Source organism: Scyliorhinus torazame, chromosome 8 (genome assembly GCF_047496885.1).
Source record: "Scyliorhinus torazame isolate Kashiwa2021f chromosome 8, sScyTor2.1, whole genome shotgun sequence".
Classification (NCBI taxonomy): Eukaryota; Metazoa; Chordata; class Chondrichthyes; order Carcharhiniformes; family Scyliorhinidae; genus Scyliorhinus; species Scyliorhinus torazame.
Genome location: NC_092714.1, coordinates 62721938 through 62745496, shown reverse-complemented (window position 1 = coordinate 62745496; position 23559 = coordinate 62721938). Strand labels below are relative to the sequence as shown.

Below are 23559 nucleotides of genomic sequence, written 5' to 3'. Positions count from 1 at the left end.
TTCTAGAGCAGTATGTAGAGAATGAGCTATTTTAGATCAAGTATTATATAATGAAAAGGGCTTGATTAGTAATCTTGCTGTCGAAGAAAATTTGGGGATATTTGACCATAATATGATAGAATGCATTATGTTTGAAAGTGAGGTAGTTCAACCTGAAGCCAGGGTATTAAATTTGAAAGAAGGAAATTATGAAGGGTAAAATGGCTGAGGTGGATTGGGAAAATACATGAAAAGGTATGACAGTCCATAGGCAATGGGCAGTCTTTAAAGAATTATGGCATAGTTTACAGCAATTATACATTCATTTAAGGCACAAAACCCCCAAAAGAAAAGTCGGTCAGCCATGGCTAACAAAGCAAGTTAAAGATTGTATAAGATTAAAAGAAAAGGTCTATAAAGTTTCCAGAAATCGCAGTAGACCTGAATATTGGAGGATTTTAGAATAAAGTAAAGGAGGACCAAGACACTGATAAAGGAAAGGAGAATTGAGTATGAATGTAAACTAGCAAAAAGCATAAAAGAGACTGAAAGCTTCTATACGTACATAAAAAGGAAACATTTGGCAAAGACAAATGTGAGTCCATTACAGGCAGAGTCAGGAGAATTTATAATAGGGAAATAGAGAAATGACAGAGATGCTAAATCATTACTTTGTGTCTGCCTTTGCTGTGGAAGATACAACAAATCTCCCAGAATTAGAGATCCAAGGGCTAGGGGGAATGAGAAATTGAAGGAAATTTGTATTAGTAAATAACGGGAATGACGGTTGTTAAGTCCCCAGGTCCTGATGACCTAGATCCCAGAATGTTGAAGGAGGTTGCTACGGAGATAGTGGATGCATTGGTGATCATCTTTCAAAATTCTACATATTCTGGAATAGTTGCTGCAGATTGGAAGGTAGCAAATGTCGCCCCACAATGTAAGAACGAAGGGAGAGAAAAAATAGAGAACTACAGACCTGTTAGCCTTACATCAGTGGTAGGGAAAATGCTAGAATCTATTATGAAGGATGTGATAAATGGACACTTGTATAATAATGGTCTGACAGGGTGTATTCAACATGAATTTATGAGTGGGAAACCATGTTTGTCAAACCTGTTAGATTTTTTGAGGATGTTACTTACAGAATTGATCAAAGGGAGTGGGTGGATGTAGTATACTTGAATTTTCAGAAGGTTTTTAATAAAATCCCCCACAGGAGATTAGTTAGCAAAACTGAAGCACATGGGGTAAGAGGTAATATAAAGGTATGGGTTAAGGATTGGTAAACAGCCAGAAAACAGAGAGGAGGAATAAAAGGGTCATTCTCGCATTGGCAGGCTGGAACTAGTGGGGTACTACAGGGATCAGTACTTGTGTCCCAGTTGTTCACAATATATATATCAATGATTTGAATATGGAGGCCAAATATAATATTTCCTAGTTCGCAGATGACAGAAAGTTTGATGGGAATGTGCATTGTGAGGAAAATGTAAAGTGGCTACAGGAGGATTTGGACAGACTTAGTGAGTGGACAAGAACATGGCAGGTGGATTATAATGTGGAAAAATGTGAGGTTATCCACTTTGGCAGGAGGAACAGATGCACGAGCATTTCTTAAATGGTAAGAGATCAAGAAGTGTAGATGTACAAAGGGACTTCGGGGTCCTTGTCAATAAGTCACTGAAGGCCAACATACAGGTGCAGCAGGCTATTGGGAAGGATAATGGTTTGTTGGCCTTTAGCACAAGAGGGTTTGAGTACAGGAGCCTCAGGAAGAGTATTATTGCCGTAGAGGGAGTGTAACAAAGTTTCACCAGATTTGTTTCAGGAATGGCAGAACTGTTTTATGAAGAGAGATTGGGCGAATTTGGTATGTATTCTGTCTGAGTTTTGAAGAATGAGAGGTGATCTTATTGAAACCTGCAAAATACTTAAAGGGATAAATAGGATCGATGTAGATAAGATGTTTCCTCAGGTTGGGGAACCAGCCACTCCAAGCTCGAGAAGCTGCCCCCCAATGAATAGATCCGCAAACCGCACAATCCCCGCCTGTTACCACCACCGAATCCCTCCTCCCGTCCAGCCCCTGTGGGAAAAAAACGATGATTCCCACAGATCGGTGACAAAATCGAGGCCCCCTTCAGCCTCAGCGCTGCCGCCACTGTCTCCACATCCTCAGGGCCGCCACCACTATCGGGCTAGTGGAGTACCTGTATGACGAGAATGGTAAAGGCGCCATCAACAATGCTCCCAACCCCGAGTTTTTACAAGAGGCTGCTTCCATCCGCTCCCATACCGACTCCTCTCCCACTACCCACTTCCTCACCATGGCTATATTCGCCGCCCAACAGTAGTCCATTAAATTTGGAAGGGCTAACCCCCTCCACCGACTCCGCTCCAGCAGCAACTTCTTCATCCGGGCTTTACCCACCCAAACAAACCCGAAATCAGCGCACTCACCCTCCTAAAAAAAGCCTTAGGTATAAAGATCGGGAGATTCTGGAACACAAACAAGAACTTGGGAGAACCGTCATCTTCACCGACTGCACCCGTCACGCCAGCGACAACGGGAGCACATCCCACCTCCTAAAATCCCCCTTCATCTGTTCCATCAACCGAGCCAGATTCAGCTTGTACAACTGCTCCCACCCCCGCGCCACCAAAATACCCAGATATCGAAAGCCCCCCCCAACCACTCTAAACAGCAACTCCCGGAGCCTCTTCTCCTGCCCCCTCACTTGAATCGATAAACCTTCCTCTTCCTCATATTCAATTTATATACCAAGAACCCGCCAAATTCTTCCAATATGCCCATAAACCCCCAATACGTGTAACCCCATTTAACCTTTGTATACTTAGGGGCAATTTAGAATGGCCAATCCACCTAACCTACACCTATGGACTTTGAGAGGAAACCGGAGCACCCAGAGGAAACCCACACAGACACGGAGAGAACGTGCCAACTCCACAGTCACCCCAGGCCGGAATCAAACCTAGATCGCTGGCGCTGTGAGGCAACAGTGCTAACCACTACTGCTAACCACATCAGTCTATGGTATGGAATTGGAAGTGGGTGGCCTTGGTGGTGGTGTGAAGCTGTGGTCAGAAACGCATTTAAAAGAATATGATACCATGGTTGCATTCAGTCTGGTTCCGTCTCAGACAGGAGAAGGGTAGTGTCAGGAATTTGGAGAAGGGTAGCATCAGGAATTGAGATGGGTGGGTGGGGGGCAAAGACAATGGCTTCAGCGTTCTCAGTTGGAAGAAATTTCTGCTCATCCAGAAATTGATGTAGAAGAAGCAATGTGGCCATTGAAGGACGATGGAGGAGTTACGAGATAGTGGTGAGGTAGAGCTGCATGTTTTCAGCGTACATATGGAAGCGGACATTGTGGGCGGGATTTTCTCAGCCCGGGGCCGGACCGGAGAATCCCTGACGCCGGCACGCGATTCTCCGCAGGGCGGAGAATCGGCACCATTGGTGCCGGCGTGGTTGGCGCGGCACCGGTCAGGGGCCACACTACGTGGCCGGCCCGCCAATTCTCAGCCCAGGATGAGCCGAGCGGCCGTCGTAAAAACGCCGAGTCCTGCTGGCGCCGCCCACACCTGCTCGGCGTGGAACTTGGCATGTGGGGGTGGGGGTGGGGGGGTCCGACCATAAGGGAGGGGCCTCCAATGTGGCCTGGCCCGCGATCGGGGACCACCAATCGGTGGGCCGGCCTCTCTGGCTGGGGCCCTCCTTTCTTCCGCGTTGGCCCCTGTAGTCCTGCGCCATGTTGCGTCGGGGCCGGCGCGTTGAAAAAAGCCACTGTGCTTGCGCACGTTGGCGCTGGTGCCACTGCGCATGCGCGGATCCCACGGCACCCAGTTGACGCTGGAAACAGCAGCTGGAGCAGCGTGAACCGCTCCAGTGCCGTGCTTTTCCTGAGGCCGTGTGGCGTCAACACTTAGCTTCAGGATGACAGAATCCCACCATACGAACAAAGAACAAAGAAAATTACAGCACAGGAACAGGCCCTTCGGCCCTCCCAGCCTGCGCCGATCCAGGTCCTTTATCTAAACCGGTCTTCTATTTTCCAAGGATCTACTTCCCTCTGTTCCCCGCCCATTCATGAATCTGTCTAGGTGCATCTTAAATGATGCTATCGTGCCCGCCTCTACCACCTCTGCTGGCAAAGCGTTCCAGGCACCCACCACCCTCTGCGTAAAAAACTTTCCATGCACATCTCCCTTAAACTTTCCCCCTCTCACCTTGAAATCGTGACCCCTTGTAATTGACACCCCCACTCTTGGAAAAAGCTTCTTGCTATCCACCCTGTCCATACCTCTCATAATTTTGTAGACCTCAATCAGGTCCCCCCTCAACCTCCGTCTTTCCAACGAAAACAATCCTGATCTACTCAACCTTTCTTCATAGCTAGCACCCTCCATACCAGGCAACATCCTGGTGAACCTCCTCTGCACCCTCTCTAAAGCATTCATATCCTTCTGGTATTGTGGCGACCAGAACTGCACGCAGTATTCCAAATGTGGCCTAACCAAAGTCCTATACAACTGTAACATGACCTGCCGACTCTTGTACTCAATACCCCGTCCGATGAAGGCAAGCATGCTGTATGCTTTCTTGACCACTCTATCGACCTGCGTTGCCACCTTCAGGGTACAATGGACCTGAACTCCCAGATCTCTCTGTACATCAATTTTCCCCAGGACTCTTCCATTGACCGTATAGTCCGCTCTTGAATTAGGTCTTCCAAAATGCATCACCTCGCATTTGCCTGGATTGAATTCCATCTGCCATTTCTCTGCCCAACTCTCCAATCTATCTATATTTTGCTATATTCTCTGACAGTCCTCCTCGCTATCTGCAACTCCACCAATCTTAGTATCATTTGCAAACTTGCTAATCAGACCACCTATACCTTCGTCCAGATCATTTATGTATATCACAAACAACAGTGGTCCGAGCACGGCTCCCTGTGGAACACCACTAGTCACCTTTCTCCATTTTGAGACACTCCCTTCCACCACTACTCTCCATCTCTGTTGCCCAGCCAGTTCTTTATCCATCTAGTTAGTACACCCTGAACCCCATACGACTTCACTTTTTCCATCAACCTGCCATGGGAAACTTTATCAAACGCCTTACTGAAGTCCATGTATATGACATTTACAGCCCTTCCCTCATCAATTAACTTTGTCACATCCTCAAAGAATTCTATTAGGTTTGTAAGACATGACCTTCCCTGCACAAAACCATGCTGCCTATCACTGATAAGTCTATTTTCTTCCAAATGTGAATAGATCCTATCCCTCAGTATCTTCTGCAACAGTTTGCCTACCACTGTCATCAAGCTCACAGGTCTATAATTCCCTGGAAACAAAGGGACAACATTAGCAATTCTCCAGTCCTCCGGGACCTCACTCGTGCTCAAGGATGCTGCAAAGATATTTGTTAAGGCCCCAGCTATTTTGTCCCTCGCTTCCCTCAGTAACCTGGGATAGATCCCATCCGGACCGCACCTTAATGCCTTTTAGAATACCCAAAATTTCCCCCTTCCTTATGCTGACTTGACCTAGAGTATTTAAACATCCATCCCTAGCCTCAACATCCGTCATGTCCCTCTCCTTGGTGAATACCGATGCAAAGTACTCATTAAGAATCTCACCCATTTCCTCTGACTCCACGCATAAATTCCCTCTTTTGTCTTTGAGTGGGCCAAACTAGGGAAACTATCCTTTCCCTAGTTACTCTCGCTCCTTATATACGAATAAAAGGCTTTGGGATTTTCCTTAACCCTGTTAGCCAAAGATAATTCATGACCCCTTTTAGCCCTCTTTATTGCATGTTTGAGATTTGTCCTACTTTCCCAATATTCCTCCAAAGCTTCATCAGTTTTAAGTCGCCCAGATCTTATGTATGCTTCCTTTTTCATCTTAGCTAGTCTCACAATTCCACCCATCATCCATGGTTCCCCAATACGGGGTTGTGTGATATTGCTGAGGGACAGCATGAATGTGAGAAATAGGAGGAGGCCATTGATAGATTCTTGTAGGACGCAAGAGAAACTTTTTCGCACATTGTTTTAAGGTGAATTTTCTTCTAAGATTTGTGACTTTGACTGAAATCATATGATTAAATTGGATAGCTGAGAAATGATTTGTGAATGGGGAGGTGAATAAATGTGATTAGGATTATTTGGTGCTTTGGCCTGGGTGGGCCATCTTGGTTGGGTCACCCTTTCCTTCTTGTGCCTTCCAACGTTTTCACTAAAACCCTTGGGGTTTCCCGAGCGTCACCAGCCAAACCTTTCTTTATTACTCATTGCGGGGTGTGGGCGTCGCTGGCTAGGCCAGCATTTATTGCCATCCCTAGACACCCTTCAGAAGGTAACCCCTATGACAGGGTCACAACTAATTAAACCTAAAACGTTAACAGAAAAAGAAACTTATGTTAAGCTTACTTTGTGCACATTCCTCGCTCTCTCCCCTGCTTTTCGTGTGTTGATATTTAGTCGGCGAAATGAGAATGAGTGACCTGCCCCTTTAATGACAGATGCTGCAAATCTACACAAGCGGAAAAACCCGGGGTGGAGCAGTCGGCTCTCTGGAGCTGAGGGGTGCGTTAGGTCAGTTTGGGGCTGCGGATATATCAGAACTTGGGAACTTCTTGGTGAGGCTGGACACGGAGCACCGTCTGTACAATTTGTTTATCGTGGGCAGTCATGGAGCTGATTTGGCTGGTACTCCTGGTGCTCGTCTTATATTTTGGCTTATTTCACCGCGGTAGCGGGGGTTGGACAAAGCCGGAGGTCCGGGAGAAGGGGACAGCGGATGGCTCGCTCCGGTATGGCTTCACGGACATTGTAAGTGTGTCAGGCCAATGCTCCCTTTAACTTTTTTGCATTTTTCTCCGTTTAGATTTTTCTACTTGTACTTCATTATTTATCTGCTTGTGTGTGTGTGTGTGCCCCTCTCTAATTATCCAACCAGCCTCCAAATACCTTTTCCGCGTTCAGTTCCCTTTAGAGGACTTGCTCAAGTGTCAACCGCTCCTCCCAGCGCAAGGACACGAAGCCATAATAAAGATAAGAATACAAAAAGCAGATTAGATTTTCATTTCCTGTGACTTGCCCATAAATGATGAGACTTGAGTGAGGCTTCAAACTCAAATTCGATAAGAGAAGTAATTTGAGCCAAGTTCACCATTACGCAGGGCTCTGGAAATTGGGTGTGAAATCTTAATTGCCAACCTCAAAAGTGGGTCAGATAATAATGTACAGTATTTAGCTCAATGTGTGATTCGTCTTTTAAACTGGCCATTAAGGTTTCATACCCATTCCCATTCTTGAATATGGCTCAAGTTGCTCTTCTGATTTAGATCTGGTTCTGAAAGTCTAGCCTTGGAAGACTTTACACAGCACATCAGTGACATGTTCACATACTGAATGAAACATCATCGCACAACACGTGTGAAGTCCTGGTTACTTTGTTGAATCCACTAAAAGCAAAGAAGAATCCTCCTTTCGTAGGTTAGAATCTGACAGTAATCAGATTTTACCTTACCTACCCAGGAATTTATCATTGGAATAATGGTCTGTGTGGAAGATAGCCCTTCAAGTGTCTCGAAGGCCTCTCTGAATGGCTATTAAACCTCCTTTGCTCCAGTGGAGAAGTTCTAACGTGTCACCTCTCTTTTCACAACTGACCCTCCATTGCTAGCTGTGCTGCAGTGAATTTATGCTGCAACTTTTCCATTGCTTTTATATCTCTCCGAAAATAGGGTGCCCTAAACCACTACAACTGCAAACTAAGGTCCATGTGCACGTTTATACCAAGAATTTTGTTGGCCTCTTTATGGCCTTTCCCTATTTTTGCACACCAAGGGTTTGCTTTCCCCCCCCCCCCCCCCCCCACTATATTTAAATCTCTTTGTTATTACAGGTGGGAATAGAATCAGTTGCAACAGGAAAGACATAAGGCCAGGATTTTACAGCCCCTCCCACCCAGCAGGATATTAGGGTTCCAACTAAATGAATAGAGATTTAAATGACTCACTGCATCTGCCAGGAGGAGACACATCACGGCAGGGCCGTAAAATCCTGGCTTCCATATGGCGCAAAACAAGTCGCTTGCCAATTGACAAGCTATATGGTAATAATACTACAAGGAAAATGTACTTGCCCCAACTGATTGCCAAATGGATTTGTGCCAGATGCAAGAAACCAACAAAAATGGGTGATCAGATAGTTAATTTAGTTATATTAACTCTAATAAAAATCCAATACGATGAACAGACTAACTCAAAACCCAGATACACAGAGAGCCAGGAAACTTGTTTTTTCATAGATGTAATTGATTAGAATTAGATTTTTGCTGAATATTACTGGTTTTGATCCAAATGTCACTCATTGATTATTATCTGGGCTGCTTAATCATATCTTGAGAATTAAATGGAAAAAATAAATAAACTTAGGAAACTATTAATGGGTCATTGTTCTGTACTTTCTCTCAGCCAGCAATGCGTCTCTCTGGTCTTTCATTGAACGTGACCGCACATCTATCAAATACGGTAAGTGAATATATATTTAATGCAATTGACCTGAAGGAGCAAGAAGTTTTATTTTTCTGCTAGTGTGATCATTACAGAACCAGCAATATTTGTTGCTGAAAGAATTATTGATTTTAATGTTTATCCTTTCATTTGTAATTTTATTTCTTTGAATTTATAGTGCAATAATGAGAATAATGTCTTCAATATAGCAACAGACAAACGTGCATTGTCCAACTGTGGGTAACTTTAAACAAGGGGCTGGCGGGTGAGGCTATAAGAGTTGCACATTGCACTGATGCACCTAGTTACAGAAGTCTTCCCATTCTCCACACACAGTGCTTGGTAACAACCACAGTAGTGATGCATTTCCTTAAGGAAGCGTATAGAAAAGCACTCTGCACTACCTTTGCCCACCTTCTATAGCCTGAAGTAGAGGGTTTTGGAGTAGGTCACTTCCCAAACCTTACTTCCCAAACATTTGCACCAGAGGATGGCATCTTAAAGCAAGAAGAAATTGGAAGTTGCCACTTTGATGTATAAAAAGCTGTTGTTTAAATAAATACATCACATTGAAAGATTTGTTTAAACATTTCTCTTTTTCAATCGCATTTAACAACACCGGTCATATATTCTGTGCAAATGATGCTGCAAAGAATGTGTTATAAAAATGGTTGTAATTTTTTCTGTCCATTGTATCAGATTTCCTTTATCTTTAAAGAGTAACAAATACATTCAGTATGTCCATTGTAGAGTTAAAATTGGTCAACGGTGGCATGGTCTGAGGGGCATTTAAGAATTTGAAACTTTAAAGTTTATCCTGGCTTGTGTTTCTAACTTCTATCATTTATAAATATAGGTTTTCTACTAAGTCAGACTGATGAGTTTAAGAATTCTGACTTTGGCTTATGACGAGTTTAAGCAGGATTGTCCCAGAGCATAGGAACAGGTATCTTCTTGAGCTTGTCCTGCCATTTGTTGAGGTCATGGCTGACCTGTTAGCTAATTCCATATGCCGGTCACTGATCCATATCCTGTACTAATTCTGACTTTGGCTTTTGACAAGTTTGGGCAGTATTGCCCCAGAGCATAGGAACAGGTATCTCCTTGAGCTTGTCCTGCCATTTGTTGAAATCATGGTTGATGTGACCTATCTTCATATGCCTGTCATTGACCCATATCCTGTATTATATATGGATAACAAAAATCTCATCACTCTCAGATTTCCTTTTAAGGAAGGGAATCCTAAGCTCCTACCATCCTTTTGCGTGTAGAAGTGTTCCCAAATTTCACTCGTCCTCAACCTGCCAATGTTCAAACAATGTCCCCCAGTTCTAGACTCCCTAGCCAGTGGAAGCAGTTTCTGTCCATCTACCTGTTTCCACATAATCTCTTGAACTTCGATCAAATCACTCCTTAACCTTCAACATTCTAGGGAATACAACCCTAGTTATGCACTCCTACAGCTCCAGATATGACTCTGGTAAATCTACATTGCACTCTCTTAAAGGCCAGCCTCGTACCCAGAATTTCTCAAAAGTGTTCCAGCTGTGGTCCAACTGCCATGGGGAGCACTCAGCAGAGCAGCTGGTCTTTCTAAGGTGGACTTCAGAACAGAGAAAACCCTAGCAGAAAAGAAAACTGCAGTTAGCAACAGCACCTGTTTTCTAGGAAGGACTTCAGAACAAAGAAAAGACCTCTTATGGAAATCTGTGGTTGGAAACAGCACCTGCTCAAAAGAGGAAGAACTTCAGAGTCAATGGACCATGAAGAGCTATAAAAACTAAAACTAATCCCCCCCCCCCCTTGAAATAGCCGGGACCTGTCAATCAAGAGGCTTTTACATAGAACATAGAACATTATAGCGCAGTACAGGCCCTTCGGCCCTCGATGTTGCTCCGATCTGTGAAACCACTCTAAAGCCCATCTACACTATTCCATTATCATCCATATGTCTATCCAATGACCATTTGAATACCCTTCGTGTTGACGAGTCCACTACTGTTGCAGGCAGGGCATTCCACGCCCTTACTACTCTGAGTAAAGAACCTACCTCTGACATCTGTCTTGTATCTATCTCCCCTCAATTTAAAGCTATGTCCCCTCGTGCTAGACATCAACATCCGAGGAAAAAGGCTCTCACTGTCCACCCTATCCAATCCTCTGATCATAAGAACATAAGAACATAAGAACTAGGGACAGGAGTAGGCCATCTGGCCCCTCGAGCCTGCTCCGCCATTTAATGAGATCATGGCTGATCTTTGTGGACTCAGCTCCACTCTCCGGCCCGTACACCATATCCCCGAATCCCTTTATTCTTTAGAAAGGCATCTATCTTTTTCTTAAAAACGTTTAAAGAAGGAGCCTCAACTGCTTCACTGGGCAAGGAATTCCAGAGATTCACAACCCTTTGGGTGAAGAAGTTCCTCCTACACTCCATCCTTAATCTACCTCCCCTTATTTTGAGGCTATGCCCCCTCGTTCTGCTTTCCCCGACCAGTGGAAACAACCTGCCCGCATTTATCCTATCTATTCCCTTCATAATTTTATATGTCTCAATAAGATCCCCCCGCATCCTTCTAAACTCCAATGAGTACAGTCCCAGTCTACTCAACCTCTCGTCATAATCTAATCCCCTCAACTCTGGGATCAACCTAGTGAATCTCCTCTGCACTCCCTCCAGTGCCAATATGTCCTTTCTCAGGTAAGGAGACCAAAACTGAACACAATACTCCAGATGCGGCCTCACCAACACCCTATACAATTGCAGCATAACCTCACTAGTCTTGAGCTCCATCCCCCTAGCAATGAAAGACAAAACTCGATTAGCCTTCTTAATCAACTGTTGCACCTGCACACCAACTTTTTGCAACTCGTGCACCAGCACACCCATGTCCCTCTGCACAGCAGCATGTTTTAACATCTTACCGTTTAAATAATAATCCATTCTGCTGTTATTCCTCCCAAAATGGATAGCCTCACACTTGGCAACATTGAATTCCATCTGCCAGACCCTAGCCCATTCACCTAACCTATCCAAATCCTTCTGCAGACTTCCGGTATCCTCTGCCCTTTTTTCTTTACCACTCATCTTAGTGTCGTCTGCAAACTTTGACACATTGCACTTGGTCCCCAACTCCAAATCGTCTGTGTAAATTGTGAACAACTGCGGGCCCAACACTGATCCTTGAGGGACCCCACTAGTTACAGGTTGCCAACCAGAGAAACACCCATTTATCCCCACTCTCTGCTTTCTGTTAGTTAACCAATCCTCTACCCATGCTACCACTTTACCCTCAATGCCATGCATCTTTATTTTATGCAGCAACCTTTTGTGTGGCACCTTGTCAAAAGCTTTCTGGAAATCCAGATATACCACATCCATTGGCTCCCCATTATCTACTGCACTTGTATGCCTCAATTAAGTCACCTCTTAACCTTCTTCTCTCTAACGAAAACAGCCTCAAGTCCCTCAGCCTTTCCTCATAAGATCTTCCCTCCATACCAGGCAACATTCTGGTAAATCTCCTCTGCACCCTTTCCAATGCTTCCACATCCTTCCTATAATGCGGCGACCAGAATTGCACGCAATACTCCAAATGTGGCCGCATCAGAGTTTTGTACAGCTGCAACATGACCTCATGGCTCCGAAACTCAATCCCTCTACCAATAAAAGCTAACACACCGTACGCCTTCTTAACAACCCTCTCAACCTGGGTGGCAACTTTCAGGGATCTATGTACATGGACACCGAGAAGGGTGATCATCCGCAGTTTGGAGACCCCAAATGGCTTTTAGGCAGGAGGGATTTCCCGTTGCCATTGTCACTGGCCCCAACAGTAACATAGTGGGGTTCCCGTTTGGAAACCCCGGGCGAAATTCTCCGGTATCGGCGCGATGTCCGCCGACTGGCGCAAATCAGTCGGGCATTGCGCCGCCCCAAAGGTGCGGAATGCTCCGCATCTTGGGGGGCTGAGCCCCAACCTTAAGGGGCTAGGCCCGCGCCGGACGAATTTCCGCCCCACCAGCTGGCGGAAAAGGCCTTTGGTGCCCCGCCAGCTGGCGCGGAAATGTCATCTCCGGGCGACGCATGCACGGGAGCGTTAGTGGCCGCTGACGGCATTCCCGTGCATGCACAGTGGAGGGAGTCTCTTCCGCCTCCGCCATGGTGGAGACTGTGGCGAAGGCGGAAGGAAAAGAGTACCCCCACGGCACAGTCCCGCCCGCTGATCGGTGGGCCCCGATCGCGGGCCAGGCCACCGTGGGGACACCCCCCGGGGCCAGATCGCCCCGCGCCCCCCCCCCAGGACCCCAGAACCCGCCCGCGCCGCCTTGTCCCGCCGGTAAGGTAGGTGGTTTAATCTACGCCAAGATAATGGACTGTGAAATTGAATGTAAAGAATGCAGTTCAAAGCTTTTAGGCTTCTCAGCAAGCGCAGGAGCTTAGAAAAGTCACGGGAATGAAATTGAATGTGAAAAAAATAACTTGAGGTTTCCAACACATTAAAGGAAAGACTTTTACCCTCATCTGACAGATCTTTGAACTTGACATGCTGGGAATGACATCAAAGGTTTGAAGACTACAGAGGGAAAACTTTTATTTCATCTGACAGATCATTGAAATTGACATGTTGAAAAAGTTTTAAAGTTTTCAACTCTACAGGGGGAAGACTTGCCACATGACTCTCATCCCGGGAAAGATCCCCGACCCCCACCTCCCCTTGAGGACCCCCCTCAGCACTCTGGAGATAAGTGTAAAGACGACAATCCCGCTTTGGGCCTCACGCCTGGTTCAATAGGCCAATGAGAATCCCGGCTGGGGCTAACCGCCCCGGGGAATTGCCTCCAGTATCTCAACAAACTGCAAACTCTAAACGTTGACAGTATCTCTCAAATCTTAAAAAAAGCTATATCTACTCAACAAATGGAGTTTTATGAATTGTAACTGGGGGTGTCTTTCCATTCTGACCATACTCCTGGCAAGGGGCCATCTCCACTGGAAGTGCACATTGGAACTTTGTTTAAATCAATGATTTGAAAATAATGTGCAGTATATGCCTGAAGTTCTGATATCTGCTTTTAGTGGCTGAGGCTCCCTGCTGGAATGTAAAGCAATAAAATTACTTTACTATCCCACTATTTTGAAGAGGGATTGAGAGGAGGGGGGGGACAGTGTGGACTAGGTGATAAAACATTTCCCACCTACATCCTTCAAAAAACTCATGTGTGACTAAATGCAAGGGAACCTTACTAAAACCATCATAATTTTCCTTATTTCATAGAATTTAGAATTTACAGTGCAGAAGGAGGCCATTCGGCCCATCGAGTCTGCACCGGCTCTTGGAAAGAGCACCCTACCCAAGGTCAACACCGCCACCCTATCCCCATAACCCAGCAACCCCACCCAACACTAAGGGCAATTTTGGACACTAAGGGCAATTTATCATGGCCAATCCACCTAACCTGCACATCTTTGGACTGTGGGAGGAAACCGGAGCACCCGGAGGAAACCCACGCACACACTGGGAGGATGTGCAGACTCCGCACAGACAGTGACCCAAGCTGGAATCGAACCTGGGACCCTGGAGCTGTGAAGCAATTGTGCTATCCACAAGGCTACTGTGCTGCCCCTTTGAATCCTTTATAATTGCAAAGTACATAAAGATTGAATTAGTGCCTCTGTTTAGGACAAATATTGAATTGTGGATACTTGAATGCACAATCTCAATCAAACAGAAATTGCCATCACGTCTACTCTCTGGAGTACATTTGAAACCAGATTTAGAGACCAAAGAGCTATGTTTAAATGCTACTTATTGCCTTTACTTTTATGATATGGGTTAATAAAACAACTGTTCTTCCTCCGAGAGCAATACCCAGTTTAAATTGAATTGAACAGGCAATTGGATCGAGCAAATGTTCCAAACCTAAAAGCAAATCAAAAATTAATGTGATTTTTTTTTTTTTTTTTTTTTTTTTTTTTTTTTTTTTTTTTTTTTTTTTTTTTTTGTGTATTTGTCATTCCAACTCCAGGTCAAGGTAAAAGAAGCCAGTCCATATCCCTAGATCCTTGTTACTTGCTCCTTCTCTGACAGCGCGAAAGCTATTAAATTGAGTTCTACCACGAAAAAGGATTCAAAATGCACAAATATCTCTGCGGATTATCTGCTTTCTCAAGTGACTAGTTTGGTTTTGGCTGTGCTTTCTTCAATATATCTTAAGCTCTTAGGTTTAACTAACCTGTTTGAGAAATATGGGTCAATAAATAGGCCTGTAATACCTGTTACAACTACCCCAGATCACCCAAGCTTATTTAAATTCTTCTTATTTCCAGTCAATTTTGGGGGGAGTCTATTGAGGACTGCAATAACAATATACCAGTTACAGTTTTGTTTCTCACTAGTATCAGCAGATCTAGTTGTAATGTAGAAAATCTGCAATGTGGTTTTCTTATCTTCAAAAGAGAATTTTAAGACATTTAAAGCAACTTCAATAAAAATGTATCTACTGTCAGCAGATTTACAGTAATAGTTTCTCCCTCAAAGTATTAGCATAGCCGTGGGAGCACTACAAGGTAATAAACATTTTTTCCACCACATTTGCCAAGCATTAAATGACTTTCAGGTGAGGATTTGTTGGAATGTTAATGAATAGCATCTTTAAGATTCAATTTGCTACTATTTCTTTACACGCTGAATTTACACAGCACAATTACTGTAATAGTGGGTCCACAACTGTGTAGTGGTTGTCATGGTGGGTTGTAAAGCAAGTGTCTGCATTGCGCCTTATCCATAGTGTCTCACCTAAGAGTGCTTGTTTTATATTGGAATTCTGAATAAAATCTTAATGATTCCCTTTATCAGTTCTCTAATTTAATACATTATTCTGGTTATTTTTCAGATCTTTGGACAGCTGATTTTAGTTCCACTAATCATGAGGTACAGTGTTTGCACATGTCATGATCCTTCAGTATGGATGACATCACGTGTCCATTATATGGACTGGTGACCATTGACTCATTATGATAATGGGCCAGAATTAACTATCCCAGCAAACAAATGGCACCTACCAATTATTGGACTTGCCCCTGCAGATCTTCCTCGACCCATTTGTTTTCATTTCATTTTAACTGTCTTTTACCATTTCTTTCTTTCTTAATATACATTTAATTCCCCCCCCCCCACCCCAATCTTATCCACCTTTCCTTCACATTGTCCTCTTTGCTTCCCCCTCCCCTCCCCCCATTCCTACAGTTCATCCTCTGATAGTTTCCCTGCTGTTTGACCTTTCACATCTTTTGTCTTCTCTGGGGACTGCCATTAGCACTCTTTCCCCTTGGTTTCTGTGGCCATTTGCACCCGGTTTCCCTGGGTTTCTGTGGCTATGACTCATCTTTCATTCTCACTCCCAGTATAAATATTTCCCACTTTCTCTGTTAGTTTTGACAAAGAGTCATTGGACTCGAAACATTAGCTCTTTTCTCTCCCCACAGATGCTGCCAGACTTGCTGAGATTTTCCAGCATTTTCTCTTTCGTTCCCTGCAGATCTTTGTAGTTGGCAAGAGAGTCATATTAACATTAGTAATGGTGAAATCCATGCCGCAGCGATTGGGAGATCTTTTCAGGTAGCTTTGCACTGATTTGTCACTGGTTGCAAAGTCTAGACTATTCAGTAATCTCATTTCTACTAGCCTGGTTAGTATTACACCCACTTCCCTCCCTGCCTCTTCAAGCCCTGCTGTGCAAGGACCTTGTGGTATATTTTGGCATTAAGGTTGAGACTGTCTATTCAGCTGCTTTGAGTGGGGTGCACTAAGAATCAGTATTGGACCCCATTCCCTCCCATGTTTTAATAATGCACTCACACTCTCAACTTTAGTGTGAAACAATTTGGGATTGTTAGGAGGAGCACTAAATCCTAGTAAGAAACTTGAACCTTTACAATGATAATGTGTTAAACAAAATGCTTTGAAAGCAACCCCCTACTCAACATCTTGGTTTAGAATTAGGTTTGTTGGATAGAAGCAGAGAGAGATAGCGAAGGAAGAACAATATTTATATTAGCGAGAGGCAACACGGTTTTGTGAAGGGGAGGTTGTGTCTCACTAACTTTATAGAGTTTTTCAAGGAGGTCACAAAGATGATTGATGCAGGTAGGGCAGTGGATGTTGTCTATATGGACTTCAGTAAGGCCTTTGACAAAGTCCCTCATGGCAGTCTGGTACAAAAGGTGGAGTCACACGGGATCAGAGGGGAGCTGGCAAGATGGATACAGAACTGGCTAGGTCATAGAAGGCAGAGAGTAGCAATGGAAGGGTGCTTTTCTAATTGGAGGGCTGTGACTAGTGGTGTTCCACAGGGATCAGTGCTGGGACCTTTGCTGTTCGTAGTATATATAAATGATTTGGAGGAAAATGTAACTGGTCTGATTAGTAAGTTTGCAGACGACACAAAGGTTGGTGGAATTGCGGATAGCGATGAGGACTGTCGGAGGATACAGCAGGTTTTAGATTGTTTGGAGACTTGGGCGCAGAGATGGCAGATGGAGTTTAATCCGGACAAATGTGAGGTAATGCATTTTGGAAGGTCTAATACAGGTAGGGAATATACAGTGAATGGTAGAACCCTCAAGAGTATTGAAAGTCAGAGAGATCTAGGTGTACAGGTCCATAGGTCACTGAAAGGGGCAACACAGGTGGAGAAGGTAGTCAAGAAGGCTTACGGCATGCTTGCCTTCATTGGCCGGGGCATTGAGTATAAAAATTGGCAAGTCATGTTGGCAGCTGTATAGAACCTTAGTTAGGCCACACTTGGAGTATAGTATTCAATTCTGCTCGCCACACAACCAGAAGGATGTGGAGGCTTTAGAGAGGGTGCAGAAGAGATTTACCAGGACGTTGCCTGGTATGGAGGGCATTAGCTATGAGGAGAGGTTGAAGAAACTTGTTTTTTTCTCACTGGAACGAAGGAGGTTGAGGGGCGACCTGATAGAGGTCTACAAAATTATGAGGGGCATAGACAGAGTGGATAGTCAGAGACTTTTTCCCAGGGTAGAGGGATCAATTACTAGGGGTTTAAAGTGTGAGGGGCAAGGTTTAGAGTAGATGTACGAGGCAAGTTTTTTTTTTTTTAAACAGAGGGTAGTGGATGCCTGGAACTCGCTGCCAGAGGGGGTGGTGGAAGCAGGGACGATAGTGCCGTTTAAGGGGCATCTTGACATATACATGAATAGAGGGATACAAACCCCGGAATTGTAGAAGATTTTAGTTTAGACGGACAGCATGGTTGGCGCAGGCTTGGAGGGCCATAGGGCCTGTTCCCGTGCTGTACTTTTCTTCGTTCTTTTTGTTCTTTGTAATAATTGAAAAATGTCATGTCCTTGTTCTAGGATGACCAACATTACCTTGCTGCGACGCCTAGTTATTCCAGAAGACCCAGTATTTATTCCTGTTGTTGTCCCTGAGAGCAACATTGAACCACCAAGAGAGGGAATAAGTGACCGCATTCTGAATGAAGTCCTGCAGCTGAGGTGGGTATGAAGGGTTGGGTAAGTTTTTATCAAAGATGTTTTTAATAGATGCTTTTGTTTCCAGATGCTTGAATATACGTAAAAATCTAAAACCAGTGGTGGAATCATTAATGTTGATCTCTTGCTTTGATTCTGTGGCCAGTCGATTCTAATAAATGAATTGTAAATTAAGTTTCCTCCTCGGGTTATTCACTAATCTGTAATGTACAATTGACAATCTGGTTTAAATTGGAATTATTTAATAGCAAGTTATTTTGATAATGTATAAATCATAACTAAACAATAATTTGCAAAGAAGGTAACCCTTTAATGCCTTGTTCATAAACCTGGTAAAATTAGGGCTTTGAAAATCAGATAATGTCTCCTTTTGATCCTTGTGCTCATTGCTTTGCTTAAGACATCACAATAGACAAAATAAAAGTTATTGCTGAGATAAATCACTCCATTCAAAAACTCAGAAACTAGCATATTACAGGAACTAATGTTGAGCAGCACAGCTAGTTGGTACAAAGTTCTTGATTCAAATTCTGGTTGGATGCATTCAACACCTTTATTGTATGAGGAGACAGCTTATTTTGTCTAGCTTCCTTTGAAGATATTATTTCCCTTGTGCAAGTCATGTAATTGCAACTTTCAACATCTGTAACATGTCTAGTGTAAACAGCAGGGAGCACAAAACACTCCTGCCTCACCCAGATATTGCTTTTTTATTTCTCTTTCTGCCCTACATTATCAAACAGCTCTCAAACAGATAGCTAATTTTCTCTTAACTTCATGAACATTAACCCTCTCATCTTGTATACAAAACTCATCTTTATGAAATTCCAAACAAGCTATATTCATCTGATTACTGTCATCCATCAATTTAGTTAGTTATTCAGAATTTCTGTGGATGCCTGAGGCTAACACTTTGGTGGGATTCTCCGTTCCTAAGTGTTGACGCCAGGGCAGGACTTCCACAACAAAATTGGTGCCGCACCTGGACCGATTCAGCGACCATTGAGGGGCTGGAACCGGCGTCTCGTGGAACACAATCGATTCCAATGAGAAATGGTGATTGACACTCAGGTGGCTGACAAGCTGCAACCGCATATATATATTACACGTCCACACACTCTCATCCCAGCCGATAAGGTGGCAGTGGTTGCGCTGGAGCGTGCCCATACAGCTGATGGGTCCGCTAGGGCCAGAGGTACCCTGAGGGACACCCATACAATCCGTGGCACTAAGTTCACAGTGGGCAGTCAGCGGTCTGCGCAGCTGCATGGCTGTCTTGCAAGCCGCGGCAATGGTGCTCCATGCCCCCCCCCCCCCTCAAAAACTCCACAGCCCACTTCCTGGTCAGCCCGCCCCCCTCGCTACTTCCCCTGGCCCTGGCAGAAGCCTCCTGACCAGCGGCACGACCATCAGAAAGCTATGGCGATATTGGACACTTTCCATACCCCTTCTCTCTACCTCAGCAGCTACGGCATCTGTTTCACGATTTTTAAAAGCATAAGTGAACTTCGCTGTCAGGAATTCGCCCCAGCGGAGGCGGAGAATAATAATAATAATCGCTTATTGTCACAAGTAGGCTTCAATGAAGTTACTGTGAAAAGCCCCTAGTCGCCACATTCCGGCGCCTGTTCGGGGAGGCTGGTACGGGAATTGAACCCGCGCTGCTGGCATTGTTCTGCATTGCAAGCCAGCTATTTAACTCACTGTGCTAAACCAGCCCCTGGGGAATATCGGGTCAGGCCCGCTAATGATATGCAATGTTGTTTACTGTACGTGCGATCTGGAACGCATTGTCGCCGCTGTCGAGATATCGGAGAAGTGCGATTTGGCGTGAAACGGTGCCTGCCACGATTTTGCTGTCAAAAACGATTCTTTTCCTGATTCTGATGGAGAATTCAGTAATCTTTATTAGTGTCACAAGTAGGCTTACATTAACACTGCAATGAAGTTACTGTGAAAAACCTCTATTGGCCACATTCCGATGCGTGTTCGGGTACACAGAGGGAGTATTCAGAATATCCACTTCATCTAACAAGCAAATCTTTCAGAACTTGTGGGAGGAAACCGGAGCACCTGGAGGAAACCCACCAAGACACGGAGAGAACATGCAGACTCTGCACAGACAGTGACCCAGGCCGGGAATCGAACCCGGGCCCTTGGTGCTGTGAAGCAGCAGTGCTAACCACTGTGCTACCATGCCGCTATGTCCAACCAAAGCAGCACAGCAATCTGCAGACCCAACAAATTGTTGAACCGAGCTGTATAGAAATCAGAAGAAATCATTTTTAAGCTATACTGTACTCTCGTGAGACCCACCATCATCTTCCTAGTAATGAGAAATAAATACTGTTGTTGCCAGTGACTCCATATTCTGAGGCTATTTTGATATTACAGTGCATTCTGGCCTCTGAAACACAAAGGTAAAGTTCAAGTGCCGGAGACAGTGTTGAGAAGACCCATAAGGCTGATTACTAAATGTCATGATAAATATTAAAGACTTGGGCTTTCAGCTTGGATGAGTGTATCTGGGGTGACCTTTTATAGAGATATGGAAATCATAGTTAAAGAAATAGAAAAGTAAATCTTGAATATTACTTAAATTGAAATTGTAAAGAGACAACAGCAAAAGATAAATGTTGTGTTGGTATTATTGAATAAATTGTCAGAAAGAGCACTCCGTGAGTACCCTGGAAGCATTTAAGAGACAGTTGAATTCTGCAGTGGGGAAACTGGAAGATTTTACAGGATGGAAAACTTTAAATAAGTTGACTGCCTTTGTCATCAATAATTATCTTGTGACCTTCTATACTCCTTAATGGACACAGCACTCACAAAGAGAACACATACGTTTTTAGAAGAAAATAGCCGGTGGTATGACAGTGCAAAGAAACTATGAAGGGAAATCTTTGCTTATGGATATTTATAGTGTTCAGTCTTTCATGTAAAAAGTGATAGATTTACAGGTTGCATAGTCTAACCTTTGGGCCATGATGTTTTTAGTATAAATAGTTTTGATTTGCTAAGAGTGATATTTTTGTATATAATTTGCAGTGTGACTGAAGAGAGACCTGGATTTAACTTCAAAAGCATCTCTGATTTCTTGGAAGGATACAAGTATGTATGTAGGTGTAAAATGTCATTTCATTATTTCCTTAAAGCCCCTTCTTCCCGCCCTCCCCCCATCCCACCAAAAGAGACATCTAGCAGCTCAATGGCTCTGAAAATATCAGTGATTATTATAGGATGCTATACCAGTGCCATTTCAACCACCTCATGCCCTTGCGACCCAAATATTTTGTACATGTAGAATGAGAATCCATTGGAAGCATCTGCTTGTCACAAAGTAATATTTATGATCAATATTGGAAGCTATAGATGTTAACCCATACTAGACCAGAGTTTAAACATCATTCTCTTACTGAAGAAAACAAATTGACAATTCCAGTGATAGGAACAGTGTGGTCAGTGTCTTGGAAAAATAATCTGAGGAACAAAAATACAGTTTTGCTTCTATCTACAAGTATAGATCCCGAAGAACAAGAAAGGATATAATTGACTGAAGTAAATGATAACAACCTAATAATTCTGGTTTAATAATATTAACCACAATTGCTGCCACACTACCACCTGTCATCCTACAATGACCATCTCCTTTTCCAACAAGGTCCTTATTATGAACAGCTGTCACCTATGACAGAAATGGTTTAAGACTGCTAACTACTATAGTCAAATTACTTCAGCAGAAGCTGTATAAATTGCTGAAGTTCGTTTGAAGTTTCAAATTTGTTATAAGGCAATAATGGACTTACAAGTCGGGAACAATGTAATCATTCAGAAAAAATCTAATTTGCTCTGACAGGCTAATGGGTTTCTGAAATAAATTTTTAGAAATGAGAGTTGATTCAGGGTTGGTTTGAAAATAAGTTCCACTGAAAACTGCTGAGAAGCAAGATTGAGGATTAAATTAATATTTAATAGCCTTTGATTTTCTTGAAATTTCTTTGATTTTTCAGTGAAAGAAGTGGGACATTGAATAGCTTGCTGATAATGTTTAATATTGGCTAATCAATCAGCCCAATCATTATCAATGTATTAAAATAAATTATTCTAACCCATACAATTTTGTACTTGTTCAGATCAGGTAAGATTACTCCAACCCAGGTTGCTAAGAATATAATCAGCGCCCTGGAAGATGCTGATCAAGCAGTTATGCCATTGCGTGCTATTGTGCAGTATGAGGGTGACCAGATAATTAAGGTTGGTAATATTTTTGGTTTATCAAAGACAATATTAATCCTTCTTACTTGGGACTGTGGACCAGCCATGATCAATAGGGAAATATTTATGGCTAAAGTGTGTAATCCAAATTTTATCAAACAACATAATATATTGGCCAATTACAATGTTGTTGAAGCCAATCCTGAACATCTGGAACAAAAATGCTTTCGTTTTTATGTTTTCAAGTGGTCCATTTGTAGATGGCTCAGTACCACAAATAAAGGATCAAAGTTAATCTCTGTCCCTATATGTCTGTGATTTTCTCATATACTCTCTATCACTGAGCATATTTGGATTTCTCGTCGTTGTTCATTAACTGTGCCATTGTTTCTGTGTACAAGACTTCTTTCCTTGTACCTCTATGGTTTTCACCCATTCACCTCTCTCCTGGTTCCTGTTGGGGAAGTTTTCATAGGTGCTGGAAATGTTGCAAGCCCTCATTTTATATGCTGCTTTTCATGAGCCGAAACAGTGATTGTTGACAAAATTGACCATCACTGTTGGGCTGATGCAACCTGTCTACATGCTCTTTCCAGTCTGATTGTTATCTGGAGCAGAAATCATATTTAATTTTCCTCTCCCTAACGTAGAGATGCTGATTGTTGTAGCACTCTTCAGATACACTGATATTGTACAGATTAAGGATTGAACCTGATTTTTTAAAAAAATATAAATTTAGAGTACCCAATTCTTGTTTTCCAATTAAGGGACAATGGCCAATTCATCTACCCTGCGCATCTTTTTTGGGTTGTGGGGATGAGACCCAGGCAGACACTGGGAGAATGTGTGAACTCCACATGGACAGTGACCCGGGACTGGGACCGAACGCGGGTCCTTGGCGCTGTGAGGCAGCAGTGCTAGCCACTGCGCCGCCATGCCGCCCCTTAGGATTGAACCTGATACTTGTGTGATATTTCACTTTAAGCCTTTGGAGGAGCTGCATTTAATTAATCAACCCTCCTCCACTCCTTGTACATTCACTTTCCTGTTGCTCTATTTTTTAACCACACACTTTAGGTTAATATAAACAACAATAATAATAAAGATACTCAATCATGCTTTTAGAAGAGGACAGGGAAAAAGAGAGTAATAAATGAGCGGTAATTCTGTGTGTGAATTGGTGCTCTAAACAGGAAATATAGACCAGAGAATTGCAGCTACCTAACCCAGTGTTTTGCGATCACCAGAGTTGTCACTCCCTCCTGAGTCATGGAATTGGCAT

General features: G+C 43.6%; 1 protein-coding gene across 1 annotated transcript in view; it reads left to right on the top strand.

Moving 5' to 3' along the window:
* Positions 1–6568: 6568 nt before the first annotated feature.
* LOC140427892 (uncharacterized) overlaps positions 6569–23559 on the top strand; it is a 98682-nt gene continuing 81691 nt past the window's right edge. Inside the window, exons 1-6 of the mRNA XM_072513722.1 lie at positions 6569–6848; positions 8498–8554; positions 15434–15471; positions 17922–18062; positions 21111–21173; positions 22196–22316. Coding sequence (XP_072369823.1) covers positions 6708–6848; positions 8498–8554; positions 15434–15471; positions 17922–18062; positions 21111–21173; positions 22196–22316 — 561 coding nt within the window. The 5' untranslated portion in view covers positions 6569–6707. The remainder of the gene's footprint in view (positions 6849–8497; positions 8555–15433; positions 15472–17921; positions 18063–21110; positions 21174–22195; positions 22317–23559) is intronic.